At 41.8% G+C, this 16,591-nt stretch overlaps 1 protein-coding gene and 2 pseudogenes across 3 annotated transcripts; all 3 read right to left on the minus strand.

Moving 5' to 3' along the window:
• Positions 1–7,889: 7,889 nt before the first annotated feature.
• Positions 7,890–8,267, minus strand: LOC310735509 (histone H2B pseudogene; annotated as a pseudogene). Its single transcript has one exon. The product of its transcript is annotated as a histone H2B pseudogene (transcript).
• A 520-nt stretch (positions 8,268–8,787) lies between these two features.
• LOC310735511 (histone H4) lies at positions 8,788–9,113 on the minus strand (the record flags this gene model as incomplete). The annotated part of the gene is made up of 1 exon (XM_083558273.1): positions 8,788–9,113. The coding sequence occupies exon 1, from the start codon at positions 9,097–9,099 to the stop codon at positions 8,788–8,790; it is 312 nt and encodes a 103-aa protein (XP_083414399.1). The 5' UTR covers positions 9,100–9,113.
• A 5,271-nt stretch (positions 9,114–14,384) lies between these two features.
• On the minus strand, positions 14,385–15,011 carry LOC310735512 (histone H1 pseudogene; annotated as a pseudogene). The gene has a single exon. The product of its transcript is annotated as a histone H1 pseudogene (transcript).
• Positions 15,012–16,591: the final 1,580 nt, after the last annotated feature.

Raw genomic sequence — 16,591 nt, forward strand, 5'->3', positions numbered from 1 at the left:
AAATTATGGTGTGCTGTTAGGGCCCTGATGTGAAACACTGTGCTGCTACTATAGCTCTAATGCTCACTGTGTTTCACATCAGGGCCCTAGCAGCACAGCATAACTTGAAGTAGAGTCATAGTAGCACAACATTGTTCTGCTACTATAGCTTTAATGCTAATAATGTAGTGCTGCTATGACTCTAATTCAAATTATGGTGTGCTGATTATGGCCCTGATGTGAAACACTGTGCTGCTGCTATGGTTTCACTTCAAATGATGAAGTACTGCTATGGCTCTAAATTCAATTATGTTGTGCTACTATGGCCTTGATGTGAAACACTGTTGTGCTACCGTAGCAGTAATGCTAATTATGTAATGCCAATATGACTCCAATACAAATCATGTGGGCCAACTATGGCTCTGATTCGAATCATGTTGTGCTGCTAGGGCCCTCATGTGAAACACTGTACTGCTACTATAGCTCTAATGCTCACTGTGATTCACCTCAGGGCCCTAGCAGCACAACATGATTTGAATTAGAGCCATAGTAGCACAACATAGGTAGCATTAGAGCTATAGCAGCAGAACAATGTTGTGCTACTATGACTTTAATTCAAATTATGTTGTGCTATGTTGTGCTGCCAGGGCCTTGATGTGAAACACTGTGCTGCTACTATAGCTCTAATGCTAATTGTGTTGTGCTCCCATGACTCTAATCCAAATGATCTTGGCCAACTATGGCCCTAAGTCAAATGATGCTCTGCTACTATGGCTCTAATTCAAATTATGTTGTGCTGCTAGGGCCCTGATGTAAAACACTGTGGTGCTACTATAGATCTAAGGCTAATTATGCTGAGATACTATCTCTCCAATTTAAATTTTGTTGTGCTGCTGTGGCCCTAGTGGGAAACACTGTTCCGCTACTGTGGCCTAAATTCAAATTATGCTATGCTGTGCTGTCCTGGTCCTTATGTGAAACACTGTACTACTACTATAGCTCTAATGCTAACTGTGTTTCACATCAGGGCCCTAGCAGCACAACATGATTCGAATTAAAGCCATAGTAGCACAACATAGGTAGCATTAGAGCTATAGTAGCAGAACAATGTTGTGCTACTATGACTTAATTTAAATTAGGTTGTGCTGCCAGGGCCCTGATGTGAAACACTGTGCTGCTACTATAGCTCTAATGCTAATATTATGTTGTGCTGCTAGGGCCCTGATGTGAAACGCTGTGCTGCTACTGTAGCTCTAATGCTCCCGGTGTTTTACGTCAGGGCCCTAGCAGCACAACATAATTCGAATCAGAGCCATAGTAGCACAACATAGGTAGCATTAGAGCTATAGTAGCAGAACAATGTTGTGCTACTATGGCTCTAATTCAAATTACTGTTGTGCCACCATGGTCCAAATTTAAATTATGTTATTCAAAAGTGCACATGTATATTAGGTTGTGCTGCTATGGTTCTAATTTAAATTATATTGTGCTGTTCTGCAGCTATAGCTCTAATGCTAATTATGCAGTGCTGCTATGACTATAAATCAAATTATGTTGGCCAACTATGACTCCAATTTAAATGATGCAGTGCTACTATGGCTCTTATTTAAATTATGTTGTGCTGTGTTGTGCTGCCAGGGCCTTGATGTGAAACACTCGACTGCTACTATAGCTCTAATGCTAACTGTGTTTCACATCAGGGCCCTAGCAGCACAACATAATTTGAATTAAAGTCATAGTAGCATAACATTGTTCTGCTACTATAGCTCAAATGCTACCTATTTTATGCTACTATGACTAATTTAAATTATGTTGTGCTGCTATGACGATAATCCGATTTATGTTGGCCAACTATGGCTCTAATTCAAATGATGCTCTTCTACTATGGCTCTAATTCAAATTATGTTGTGCTGCTAGGGCCCTGATGTGAAACGCTGTGGTGCTACTATAGATCTAATGCTAATTATGCTGGAATACTATCTCTCCAATTTAAATTTAGTTGTGCTGCTATGACCCTAGTGAGAAACACTGTGCTGCTACTGTGGCCCAAATTCAAATTATGCTGTGCTGTCCTGGCCCTGATGTAAAACACTGTTGTGCTACCATAGCTTTAATGCTAATTATGCAATGCTGCTCTAACTCTAATTTAAATTATGGTGTGCTGCTAGGGCCCTCATGTGAAACACTGTAGTGCTACTGTAGCTTTAATGCTAACTGTGTTTCACATCAGGGCCCTAGCAGCACAACATAACTTGAGTTAGAGTCATAGTAGCACAACATTGTTCTGCTACTATAGCTCTAATGCTAATTATGTAGTGCTGCTATGACTAAAATTCAAATTATGTTGGCCAACTAAGACTCCAATTTAAATGATGTGGTGCTACTATGGCTCTAATTCAAATTATGGTGTGCTGTTAGGGCCCTGATGTGAAACACTGTGCTGCTACTATAGCTCTAATGCTCACTGTGTTTCACATCAGGGCCCTAGCAGCACAGCATAACTTGAAGTAGAGTCATAGTAGCACAACATTGTTCTGCTACTATAGCTTTAATGCTAATAATGTAGTGCTGCTATGACTCTAATTCAAATTATGGTGTGCTGATTATGGCCCTGATGTGAAACACTGTGCTGCTGCTATGGTTTCACTTCAAATGATGAAGTACTGCTATGGCTCTAAATTCAATTATGTTGTGCTACTATGGCCTTGATGTGAAACACTGTTGTGCTACCGTAGCAGTAATGCTAATTATGTAATGCCAATATGACTCCAATACAAATCATGTGGGCCAACTATGGCTCTGATTCGAATCATGTTGTGCTGCTAGGGCCCTCATGTGAAACACTGTACTGCTACTATAGCTCTAATGCTCACTGTGATTCACCTCAGGGCCCTAGCAGCACAACATGATTTGAATTAGAGCCATAGTAGCACAACATAGGTAGCATTAGAGCTATAGCAGCAGAACAATGTTGTGCTACTATGACTTTAATTCAAATTATGTTGTGCTATGTTGTGCTGCCAGGGCCTTGATGTGAAACACTGTGCTGCTACTATAGCTCTAATGCTAATTGTGTTGTGCTCCCATGACTCTAATCCAAATGATCTTGGCCAACTATGGCCCTAAGTCAAATGATGCTCTGCTACTATGGCTCTAATTCAAATTATGTTGTGCTGCTAGGGCCCTGATGTAAAACACTGTGGTGCTACTATAGATCTAATGCTAATTATGCTGAGATACTATCTCTCCAATTTAAATTTTGTTGTGCTGCTGTGGCCCTAGTGGGAAACACTGTTCCGCTACTGTGGCCTAAATTCAAATTATGCTATGCTGTGCTGTCCTGGTCCTTATGTGAAACACTGTACTACTACTATAGCTCTAATGCTAACTGTGTTTCACATCAGGGCCCTAGCAGCACAACATGATTCGAATTAAAGCCATAGTAGCACAACATAGGTAGCATTAGAGCTATAGTAGCAGAACAATGTTGTGCTACTATGACTTAATTTAAATTAGGTTGTGCTGCCAGGGCCCTGATGTGAAACACTGTGCTGCTACTATAGCTCTAATGCTAATTATGTTGTGCTGCTAGGGCCCTGATGTGAAACGCTGTGCTGCTACTGTAGCTCTAATGCTCCCGGTGTTTTACGTCAGGGCCCTAGCAGCACAACATAATTCGAATCAGAGCCATAGTAGCACAACATAGGTAGCATTAGAGCTATAGTAGCAGAACAATGTTGTGCTACTATGGCTCTAATTCAAATTACTGTTGTGCCACCATGGTCCAAATTTAAATTATGTTATTCAAAAGTGCACATGTATATTAGGTTGTGCTGCTATGGTTCTAATTTAAATTATATTGTGCTGTTCTGCAGCTATAGCTCTAATGCTAATTATGCAGTGCTGCTATGACTATAAATCAAATTATGTTGGCCAACTATGACTCCAATTTAAATGATGCAGTGCTACTATGGCTCTTATTTAAATTATGTTGTGCCACTATGGCCTTGATGTGAAACACTCGACTGCTACTATAGCTCTAATGCTAACTGTGTTTCACATCAGGGCCCTAGCAGCACAACATAATTTGAATTAAAGTCATAGTAGCATAACATTGTTCTGCTACTATAGCTCAAATGCTACCTATTTTATGCTACTATGACTAATTTAAATTATGTTGTGCTGCTATGACGATAATCCGATTTATGTTGGCCAACTATGGCTCTAATTCAAATGATGCTCTTCTACTATGGCTCTAATTCAAATTATGTTGTGCTGCTAGGGCCCTGATGTGAAACACTGTGGTGCTACTATAGATCTAATGCTAATTATGCTGGAATACTATCTCTCCAATTTAAATTTAGTTGTGCTGCTATGACCCTAGTGAGAAACACTGTGCTGCTACTGTGGCCCAAATTCAAATTATGCTGTGCTGTCCTGGCCCTGATGTAAAACACTGTTGTGCTACCATAGCTTTAATGCTAATTATGCAATGCTGCTCTAACTCTAATTTAAATTATGGTGTGCTGCTAGGGCCCTCATGTGAAACACTGTAGTGCTACTGTAGCTTTAATGCTAACTGTGTTTCACATCAGGGCCCTAGCAGCACAACATAACTTGAGTTAGAGTCATAGTAGCACAACATTGTTCTGCTACTATAGCTCTAATGCTAATTATGTAGTGCTGCTATGACTAAAATTCAAATTATGTTGGCCAACTAAGACTCCAATTTAAATGATGTGGTGCTACTATGGCTCTAATTCAAATTATGGTGTGCTGTTAGGGCCCTGATGTGAAACACTGTGCTGCTACTATAGCTCTAATGCTCACTGTGTTTCACATCAGGGCCCTAGCAGCACAGCATAACTTGAAGTAGAGTCATAGTAGCACAACATTGTTCTGCTACTATAGCTTTAATGCTAATAATGTAGTGCTGCTATGACTCTAATTCAAATTATGGTGTGCTGATTATGGCCCTGATGTGAAACACTGTGCTGCTGCTATGGTTTCACTTCAAATGATGAAGTACTGCTATGGCTCTAAATTCAATTATGTTGTGCTACTATGGCCTTGATGTGAAACACTGTTGTGCTACCGTAGCAGTAATGCTAATTATGTAATGCCAATATGACTCCAATACAAATCATGTGGGCCAACTATGGCTCTGATTCGAATCATGTTGTGCTGCTAGGGCCCTCATGTGAAACACTGTACTGCTACTATAGCTCTAATGCTCACTGTGATTCACCTCAGGGCCCTAGCAGCACAACATGATTTGAATTAGAGCCATAGTAGCACAACATAGGTAGCATTAGAGCTATAGCAGCAGAACAATGTTGTGCTACTATGACTTTAATTCAAATTATGTTGTGCTGCCAGGGCCTTGATGTGAAACACTGTGCTGCTACTATAGCTCTAATGCTAATTGTGTTGTGCTCCCATGACTCTAATCCAAATGATCTTGGCCAACTATGGCCCTAAGTCAAATGATGCTCTGCTACTATGGCTCTAATTCAAATTATGTTGTGCTGCTAGGGCCCTGATGTAAAACACTGTGGTGCTACTATAGATCTAATGCTAATTATGCTGAGATACTATCTCTCCAATTTAAATTTTGTTGTGCTGCTGTGGCCCTAGTGGGAAACACTGTTCCGCTACTGTGGCCTAAATTCAAATTATGCTATGCTGTGCTGTCCTGGTCCTTATGTGAAACACTGTACTACTACTATAGCTCTAATGCTAACTGTGTTTCACATCAGGGCCCTAGCAGCACAACATGATTCGAATTAAAGCCATAGTAGCACAACATAGGTAGCATTAGAGCTATAGTAGCAGAACAATGTTGTGCTACTATGACTTAATTTAAATTAGGTTGTGCTGCCAGGGCCCTGATGTGAAACACTGTGCTGCTACTATAGCTCTAATGCTAATTATGTTGTGCTGCTAGGGCCCTGATGTGAAACGCTGTGCTGCTACTGTAGCTCTAATGCTCCCGGTGTTTTACGTCAGGGCCCTAGCAGCACAACATAATTCGAATCAGAGCCATAGTAGCACAACATAGGTAGCATTAGAGCTATAGTAGCAGAACAATGTTGTGCTACTATGGCTCTAATTCAAATTACTGTTGTGCCACCATGGTCCAATTTTAAATTGTTATTCAAAAGTGCACATGTATATTAGGTTGTGCTGCTATGGTTCTAATTTAAATTATATTGTGCTGTTCTGCAGCTATAGGTCTAATGCTAATTATGCAGTGCTGCTATGACTATAAATCAAATTATGTTGGCCAACTATGACTCCAATTTAAATGATGCAGTGCTACTATGGCTCTTATTTAAATTATGTTGTGCCACTATGGCCTTGATGTGAAACACTCGACTGCTACTATAGCTCTAATGCTAACTGTGTTTCACATCAGGGCCCTAGCAGCACAACATAATTTGAATTAAAGTCATAGTAGCATAACATTGTTCTGCTACTATAGCTCAAATGCTACCTATTTTATTCTACTATGACTAATTCAAATTATGTTGTGCTGCTATGACGATAATCCGATTTATGTTGGCCAACTATGGCTCTAATTCAAATGATGCTCTGCTACTATGGCTCTAATTCAAATTATGTTGTGCTGCTAGGGCCCTGATGTGAAACACTGTGGTGCTACTATAGATCTAATGCTAATTATGCTGGAATACTATCTCTCCAATTTAAATTTAGTTGTGCTGCTATGGCCCTAGTGAGAAACACTGTTCTGCTACTGTGGCCCAAATTCAAATTATGCTGTGCTGTCCTGGCCCTGATGTAAAACACTGTTGTGCTACCATAGCTTTAATGCTAATTATGCAATGCTGCTCTAACTCTAATTTAAATTATGGTGTGCTGCTAGGGCCCTCCATTGAAACACTGTAGTGCTACTGTAGCTTTAATGCTAACTGTGTTTCACATCAGGGCCCTAGCAGCACAACATAACTTGAGTTAGAGTCATAGTAGCACAACATTGTTCTGCTACTATAGCTCTAATTGTAATTATGTAGTGCTGCTATGACTAAAATTCAAATTATGTTGGCCAACTAAGACTCCAATTTAAATGATGTGGTGCTACTATGGCTCTAATTCAAATTATGGTGTGCTGTTAGGGCCCTGATGTGAAACACTGTGCTGCTACTATAGCTCTAATGCTCACTGTGTTTCACATCAGGGCCCTAGCAGCACACCATAATTTGAATTAGAGCCATAGTAGCACCACATCATTTAAATTGGAGTCTTAGTTGGCCAACATAATTTGAATTTTAGTCATAGCAGCACTACATAATTACAATTAGAGCTATAGTAGCAGAACAATGTTGTGCTACTATGACTCTAACTCAAATTATTTTGGCCAAATATAACTCCAATTCAAATTACTGTTGTGCCACCATGGTCCAAATTTAAATTATGTTGTTATACAAAAGTGCACATGTATATTAGGTTGTGCTGCTAGGGCCCAAATGGGAAACACTGTTGTGCTGCTATGGTTCTAATTTAAATTTTATTGTGCTGTTCTGCAACTATAGCTCTAATGCTAATTATGCAGTGCTGCTATGACTATAAATCACTATAAATCAAATTATGTTGGCCAACTATGACTCCAATTTAAATGATGCAGTGCTACTATGGCTCTTATTTAAATTATGTTCTGCTACAATAGCTCTAATGCTTCATATGCTGTGTTGCTACGGCCCAAATTCAAATTGTGCTCTACTAATGTACCTCTAATGCTATGTTTGTTTACTTACCTCGTTATACAAAAGGTCATAGTGAGCGGGCGGCGAGAATTGCTGCCCGCGCAAAAAAGACCGCTCTTTGTATGAAAAAATGGGTGGCTCTTAAAAGAGCCGTTGGTTTTTATCTTAAAGACGGCGTAACACGCTTTACTTTGAGCTGGTGTACTTGGTGACGGCCTTTGTGCCCTCGGACACGGCATGCTTTGCAAGTTCACCGGGAAGCAACAGGCGCACGGCTGTCTGGATTTCCCTAGAAGTGATGGTGGACCGCTTGTTGTAGTGAGCGAGACGAGAAGACTCACCGGCGATGCGCTCGAAAATGTCGTTTACGAAGGAATTCATGATGCCCATAGCCTTAGAAGAGATGCCGGTATCAGGGTGCACCTGCTTCAGGACCTTGTACACGTAGATAGCGTAGCTCTCCTTCCTTGACTTTCTGCGCTTCTTGTCACCTTTGCCGGCCGTCTTTGTGACAGCCTTCTTGGAGCCCTTTTTGGGCGCGGTCTTGGCTGGATCAGTAGGCATAATGCTGCTTCTCGAGGAAACTGCGAGAGAATGAAAAAGGGCCGCCTCGCCGCCTCTCTATTTACAGACCTGCATTGTAATTACGTACAAGGGAAAGGAGTCGTATTATTGGTCACAAATTCAAACCTCATCATACAAGGCTCCGCCCTCGTCCCATCCTCTCCCGTTCCCTCTACCCCGCCCCTGAGCTACGCTTTGTTCCCATGCCCGCCGTTTTGTGCGCGCACACGCACATATACATATACATATATATATATATATATATATACACACACACACAAACAAATGTGAAGTATGTATATAAACTTTGAGACAAAACTGTAGTGCTGGTGCAAGGTTTTACCTTATTAGAATATATCTACAATTATTTCAAATTCTATTAGTCACATACACTTGAAAAAAGTTATTTCATCCCCTTCTTCGCGCCACACACACACACTAAAAGAAACTAACTCGTTTTGTAATATTTGGGTGGCTCTTAAAAGAGCCGTTGTGTTGACGTTATTTGGTAGGTAAGCGTTTAGCCGCCGAAGCCGTAAAGAGTGCGTCCCTGGCGTTTCAGGGCATACACCACATCCATAGCGGTGACGGTCTTTCTCTTCGCATGCTCGGTGTATGTGACTGCATCGCGGATGACGTTCTCCAAGAACACCTTCAGTACACCACGAGTCTCCTCGTAGATCAGACCGGATATACGTTTAACACCACCACGGCGAGCCAGACGGCGGATAGCCGGCTTAGTGATACCCTGGATGTTATCGCGCAGAACCTTACGGTGGCGCTTAGCGCCTCCTTTGCCGAGTCCTTTGCCACCCTTTCCTCTTCCAGACATGGTGCTGCTCTCACAAATTCAAGCTGCTCAATAAAGAAGCCCCGCGCAATGCCCGCCTATTTATTCTCTCTCCACAGGACCTACTTGAGAACAGGCGAGGGGGCGGACCTAAAACCAACGATCACACAAAAGAATGTCTTCAAAGCGAACCGCCACAGCCGTTAACATGCTAGAGTCTTGTACTTCCTTTTTGTCCACACAAACATAGTGATATATAAATAGTAATAGTCATGTAGTGGAATAGATTTAATTTGGTTTTTGCTCACAGCATGGTACACTCAATGCAGTTCAACACACAAATATTTGCATTGAGGATTATAATCAGAACTGTTTTGACTCAGTTGCAATTTTTATTCCAGTAGAAGTATAAATCAAATTGCAGTTCTTGTTGCATTAAGTAGGCTTATATCATCATGAGGAATGCAAAATATTGAACACACTATGGTTTCAGTTAATTACACACTGTGCCACCACTGACCAGAAGGGTGTAAACCTGATGGGGGACAAAATATTGAGCTACTGTACATATGCAATTAAAAGATTTACACATATCCCAACTCATCTGGAAGCTGCAGTCAGAGCGCAGGGTCAGCCATAATACGGTGCCCCTGGAGCTGATAAGGCTAAGTGCCTTGCTCAAGGGCTCAACAGTGGCAGCTTGGCAGTGCTGGGGCTTGAACCCCTGACCTTATGATCGGTAACCCAGAGCCTTAACCACTGGACCACCACTGCCCTGCTGCCACCTACTACCAGTAGTAGTAGTGGTAGCGTTAATCTTGTAATATACTTTTCAACACACAAGAAATATAGCATGACTATTGTAGGAATGGCCCATGATTATTATTAATATTAACAAGCATTATTCTAATTTCTATTAATGTGGTACTATTTGCAATAGCAGTAGTAGCAATAGTAGTAGTCGTAGTAGTAGTAGTAGTACAGTAAAACCCCGTTGTACGAGCATAATTCGTTCTTGAAAATTGCTCGTATGTCCATTTGCTCATACATTCGAACTGATTTTCCCCATAGGAATGAATGAAAAATGGTTTAATCCGTTCCGAGACCTCATTCGATCGCTTATTTCTGCACTTAAAAAGTATTTGTAGCCTATTTTAACAAACAAATACACCGCAAATTACCGTAATGTAAAAATAATTTAACACTTACCCATGTGGTAGTGGTTGATTGCGAGTGTGAGACGCGCACAACGCTCGTAAACTTTATGGTTTCCATGGTAATTCTATTTACTTTCGTTTTCACAGCACCACCACTGATTTTCTTGGGACATTTTTCAAGATTTCTAGTGAAATCAAAATATAAAACAAAAAAAAGTTAAGTTTTTGCTGCACTGAACAACGAGAGCGACCGAGTGATACGTCATCAACTAAGTGACTGATGCTTCCCTCCGCCGAAAACGGAGAACCGGCAGCGTAGGTTTGCTCGTATCTCCGTTTGCTCGTACTATAGGTTGCTCGTACAACGGGGTTTTACTGTAGTAGTAGTAGTAGTAGTAGTAGTAGTAGTCGTCAGGTATCCATACATCTGTCACATAGTTCAGGAGATTATGCTAATATTTGCATCAAGCATCAGAATGAGTGAGCATTGTGTGTACCTACATGGGCTGTAGAACATTGAGTAAATATATGTATATTATTTTTTACAATTCAATAGGAGGAAGTTTCAGAGACAGATGATGCTTAAGGTACACATTCACTTTTACAGCACAAATATTTTGATGGCACCTTAAAAAAGGGAGAAACGTTCCTTTATTGAGAAAAGATATATACAGATGCAAATATGAGTGCAGGAACAGGAACTCACAAATCATTTGTGAACATCATTCCACCACAGCAGGAGCTGACAAGCTGAACAAACCCAGTGCTCAAACTGCACTAGTGTCCAGAAGTATTTGGTGTGTGCATCTTTTACCTATGCTGTAATAATAATAAATATACAGTAAGGTCTCTATGTATTTGGACAGTGTCACACTGACTTGTACAAACTGTCAATCAAACTATTATTCTAGAACTTATTGCATCACGACACATTTTTATTGGTAACTGCTCCACTTTCACAAAGAGTGTGTATGCTCACTGAGCGCTCACCTGAATAGGAAATGCAGTGTATGCTATATATCTCTGTTTATATTTCCTAATAACGTACCATGTAGTGTAGACAGGCATCATTGAGAAAGTGAACAATTCCTTTGACTTGACTTGACTTGACTTGACTTCGGCAATCAACAAAAGGTAGAGAGAAATGTGCACTTTCTAGATTTGGTCACACAATAGCAGTCAAGACCGATGCAGAACTACACACCATGCTGCCTTAAGCAATCATTATTATTATTTATGGTATTCATCAAACCCTATTCTTAACTCATTCCTCAACTTACTAAGAATAATTTGTATGATCATGGTTAGTAGTAGTAGTCAAGAAGAGTCAAGAAGCTTTTATTGTCATTTCAACCATATATAGCTGATGCAGTACACAGTGAAATGAAACAACGTTCCTCCTGAACCCAGGTGCTACATAAAACAACATAAAACAAACAGTACAGAACAGAAAGACACAGGGCCGAGAACTAAGATCCTCGCCACATAAAGTGCATGTGTGCAGCTGGTGCAAACAGTGCAAAAGACAACACAAGACAGTGCAAGACAACACAGGACAGTGCAGGACAATACACAATAAACAAAATATAAAAATAGAAATAGCTCCGCCAGTAAAACCTGTCATAACAGAATAAGGTGCAGTGTAAACAGAAAGATGTAAACAGAATTTGCGCAATTCAGCAGTAGCATCAATCAAAAATAAAGTAAACAGTAACCAAAGGATTTGGACAGAATATTGTGCAAAATAACAAGTCCCGGAATCAGCAACAGACGCCATGTAAACATTTTGCGATAGTGAAAAAGTGTGATTGGTATTGAAACCTGGTTGAACGAAGTGTATGATGGGTGTTGAGTCCGGTTTGTGCGGATCACTCACACAGTTGTGTGTAAGTGTGTGTGTGTGTGTGTGTGTGTGTGTGTGTGTGTGTGTGTGTGTGTGTGTGTGTGTGTGAGAGAGAGTTCAGTTCAGTTCTTTGTTGAGGAGCCTGATGGCTTGCGGGAAAAAACTGTTGCACAGTCTGGATGTGGCGGCCCGAATGCTTCGGAACCGTAGTAGTAGTAGTAGTAGTAGTAGATGTAGTAGAAGAATTAGGTTTGAGATGAGATCAGAACAAACAAACAAACATACACGAATAAAACATTTTTAAAAAATAGACCAAAAACAATTCATACTAGTGTATACAGGGTATACAGGAATATTCCTAATAAAGGCAGAGGTCAGTGGACTTTGTAGAGCTTGACTGCCATCGTGTGGCAATGTTTACACGTTGCAGAAAAATGTAGATTAAAGGAATTGATGCTCACATCATTTTGTGTGATTATTGTGTATGGAACAGCCATTTCGCATTAATAGTTTTAGATGAGATCAGAACAAACAAAGAAGCAAACAACATACATGAATAAAACCTTAAAAAAAAATAGACCAAAAACACTTCATACTAGTGTTTAATGGTATACAGGGTTTCTTTCTAATGTGAACTGTGAGTCTCTTTTTGTCTCGCTTCGTGTTTATCTAATAGGCCAGTAGAACACGTCATATATATCAAATTGCACTAGTGCCCATAACTATTTTGACAGTCACAAGTTCCTAGATCATTCAAATATTTGTGTGCGTGCGTGTGTTTGTTTGTTTTTAGTTGTTGCTCTTCCTAAATCTCTTCTTTTGTCCAATACTGCACAATATCATGGAAAGTGTCAGTATATTTGGACTGTGTAACTAAGTCAATAATGTCACATTAGATTAACATATGTCTCCCTCTCTCTCTCTCTCTCTCTCTCTCTCTCTCTTTCTCTCTCTCTGGACCAATAGCAATTGCCTACCTCTTTCCAATCTGGATGCCATTCCCACAGTGATCTATCAGCCCTGACTCACCTGGACAACCCCAGACACTCATCAGTTTGCTGATGACACCACGAATGGTAGGCCTGATCAGAGCTATTTTGTATTTTATAGCTTGTCCTGTACTGTCTTGTGTTGTCTTGCACTGTCTTGTGTTGTCTTTGCACTGATTGCACCAGGTTGCACACATGCACTTTATGTGACAAGGACACTTACCAGTCCTTAGCCCTGTGTGTTTTGTTTCTGGAATTGTTGTTTAATGTAGCATCAGGGTCCTGGAGAAACGTTCATTTTACTGTGTACTGCGTCAGCTATATATGGTTGAAATGACAATAAAAGCTTCTTGACTCATCAGAAAGACTCAACAACGCCTGTGTTTGCTGAGGACACCTTAAAAGTCCTGTCTGTGCTTCAGGATACTGGAGAACTTCTACAGCTGTACCATTTCTGTGTGTGGTACAGCAACTGCATTGCTTCAGGCCCTAAAAAATGAAATGAAAAATGAAAATCTCCCAATGAATCATTGGCACTCAGCTCCCCATCTTGGAGGACATTCACAAGAAACACTGTCTGGAAAGGGCACAGCAGTTGTCTGTGCAGAGCTCACAAGATCATCAAGGACACTTCACATCCCAGTCACAAACTGTTTAACCTCCTTCCGTCAAGATCGAGATACAGAAACATATGCACCAGAACCAGCAGGATCAGGGACAGCTTTATTTCCATCCACCATCACCACACTGAACTCTACACTACACCGTTAGATCACTGTATATGTAAATGTTACATATTGTATTTTGTATACTCCGCATTCTCTACACAGTGTTTTACTTACAGTACATCTGCACTACTATTTTATTTATGTGTATCTATATATACCTTACTGTACATCCTGTCACATTCATGTATATACAGATATCTATTTCTATCTATCTAACGCACCTCTGAGCAGATGCTAAATGCATTCTCTTAGCTCTGTACATGTATCTTGCACAATGACAACAATAAATCTAATCTAATATATAATATAAAATTACACTAGTGTCCATGAGTATTTGGAGAGGGCCACTATTTATATATTTGTGTGTGTAGTCAGGTTTGGACGTGCTGTATATGCACAGGGACACGACAATGAAAGAAAACATACATATAGTGCGCGGTTTTGAAACTCTACATAGTTTGTGTATTTAAACATCATAAATCCCTATCTTGTATTCGCTTTCAGTTTCATCATGGGATGATCCAAAATGTTGCTCTTTGGGGGAAAATATAGGTGGCTCTTAAAAGAGCCGTTTAGTAAAGGAAGACATGAAATAAACAAACAAACATGTTTACTTCTTCTTGGGCGCTGTCTTTTTCGCCTTTGCAGCCTTGGGCTTCGCCGCTTTGGGCTTCACGGCCTTTGCTTTCTTGGGGCTCTTGGCTGCTTTTTTAGGAGTCGCCGGCTTTTTCGCTTTCTTCGGGCTCTTGGTGGCTTTTTTAGCAGCCGCTGCAGGCTTCTTTGCCTTCTTCGGGGACTTCTTGGCGGCGGCAACAGGTTTCTTGGCCGCCACCTTCTTGGGCTTCTTCGCCGCAGCGGGTTTCTTCGCCTTAACAGCGACGGGCTTCTTCGCCTTAGTCGCGGTCTTCTTTGTGGGCTTCTTGGCTTCCGTCTGCTTCTTGTTTAGCTTGAAAGAGCCAGACGCGCCGGTCCCTTTGGTCTGTAGAAGAGTTCCTTTCAGCACGAGACCCTTGACAGCGAGCTTGACGCGGGAGTTGTTCTTCTCCACGTCGTATCCGCCGGCGGCCAAGGCTTTCTTCAGGGCGGCGAGCGACACACCGCTTCTCTCCTTGGACGAGGAAACCGCTTTGACGATGAGCTCGCCGACGCTGGGCCCGGCTTTCTTGGCCCTCGACGCTGCTTTCTTTTTCGGCGCTTTAGCCGGCGCGGCAGCGGGCGCGGGAGCAACTTCTGCCATCTCTCTAGTATCTCTAGTCTCTCAGTGCGAGTCAGACTCTGTATACGCTGTGTAACACACAGAAACCTCCCGCCCCTCTGCTGGTAGGCCGGTCTTAAAACCGAGCATGAGAACGTTGTAGACTCAAACGGGCCGCCGCCGAATGAGTGTGCCTCCGCGACACGCTCGCGAGTGTGTTTTCTCGCAGCGTTTCTCGTCGTAAATAAGACGCCGAAGACAAGATCCCGCGCTATTATGCAAACATTTCGCGCGTACGGGCTTGCACGTGTTTCCCGAGGCCCGTCATGGCCGAATAGAGAGCAGTGGTCTCTCGCGTTTTGCACGGAAGTGCACCGCGCGCCTGGAGCTCGAGCCGGCGCTCGGCGCATTTGTGCAGAGTGCAGTGTAAAAAGTGGTGCGTAACAGCCATGTCGGTGGAACAGCGTGTGTTTCACGTGAACGGTGAGCCTTGTCAATGTGTCTGACGCATTAGCAGTGTGTGAGTGCTGTGCGTAGTATTGGGAACGCAGGCTCTTGTGGGCTGTGTGAAGCACATGTGTTAGTGTATGGAGCAGGTGTGCGAGCTCCCCGTGTGCCTCCCGCAGCCGGACTCTATGTCTATGTCATCGTCTGGTCTTCGCCACTCGGCCTGGCGCTCCTCGTGCACGGTCCAGTCCTCTAGAAGTCCCAGGCCGACAGGTGTGCCTCGTTGCCCTCTTAACCCTAATTCCAATCAGGTCAGGCTGCACTAACCCTAATTCGAACAGTGCTAACACTAACCCTAATTCCATGTCACTCAGGCTGCGCTAAACCAAATTCGAACAGTGGTAACCCTAACCCTAATTCCATGTCTTTCAGGCTGCACTAACCCTAATTCGAACAGTGGTAACTCTAACCCTAACCCTAATACCATGTCATTTAGGCTGCGCTAACCCTAACTCGAACAGTGTTAACCCTACCCCTAATCCCGTTCCATTCAGGCTGCTTTAACCCTAATTCGAACAGTGGCAACCCTAACCCTAATTCCATGTCACTCAGGCTGCTTTAACCCTAAATTGAACAGTGGTAACCCTAACCCGAACTCAGTTCCATTCAGGCTGCTTTAACCCTAATTCGAACAGTGGTAACCTTAACCCTAACTCTAATTCCATTCCAATCAGGCTGCTTTAACCCCAATTCAAACAGTGGTGGGCCGCTCTAACCCTCATTTGAACAGTGGTAACGCTAACCCTAACGTTGAATACCTTTGTGCTGCACTAAGCCAAATTCAAATTAAGTTTTGCTGCTATGGCCTTAATGTGAAACACTGTTATGCTACTATAGCGCTAATGTGAAATATGTTGTGCTGCCATCGCGCTCATTCAAATATATGTAGTGCTGTTATGGCCCTGATGTGAAACACTGTTCTACTACTACAGCGCTAAAGCTAACTATGTAGTCTTACTATGACTCTAATTTAAAAGATGTTGTGCTACTATGGCTGTAATATAAATGATGTTGTGCAGCCACGGCCCAAATTCAAATTATGTTGTTTTACTATAGCTCTAATTCAGATTTTGTTGTGCTACTATGCCTCTGAATGGAATTATGCTGTGCTGCTA

The sequence above is a fragment of the Silurus aristotelis genome (genome assembly GCF_946808225.1).
Source record: "Silurus aristotelis genome assembly, chromosome: 13".
Classification (NCBI taxonomy): Eukaryota; Metazoa; Chordata; class Actinopteri; order Siluriformes; family Siluridae; genus Silurus; species Silurus aristotelis.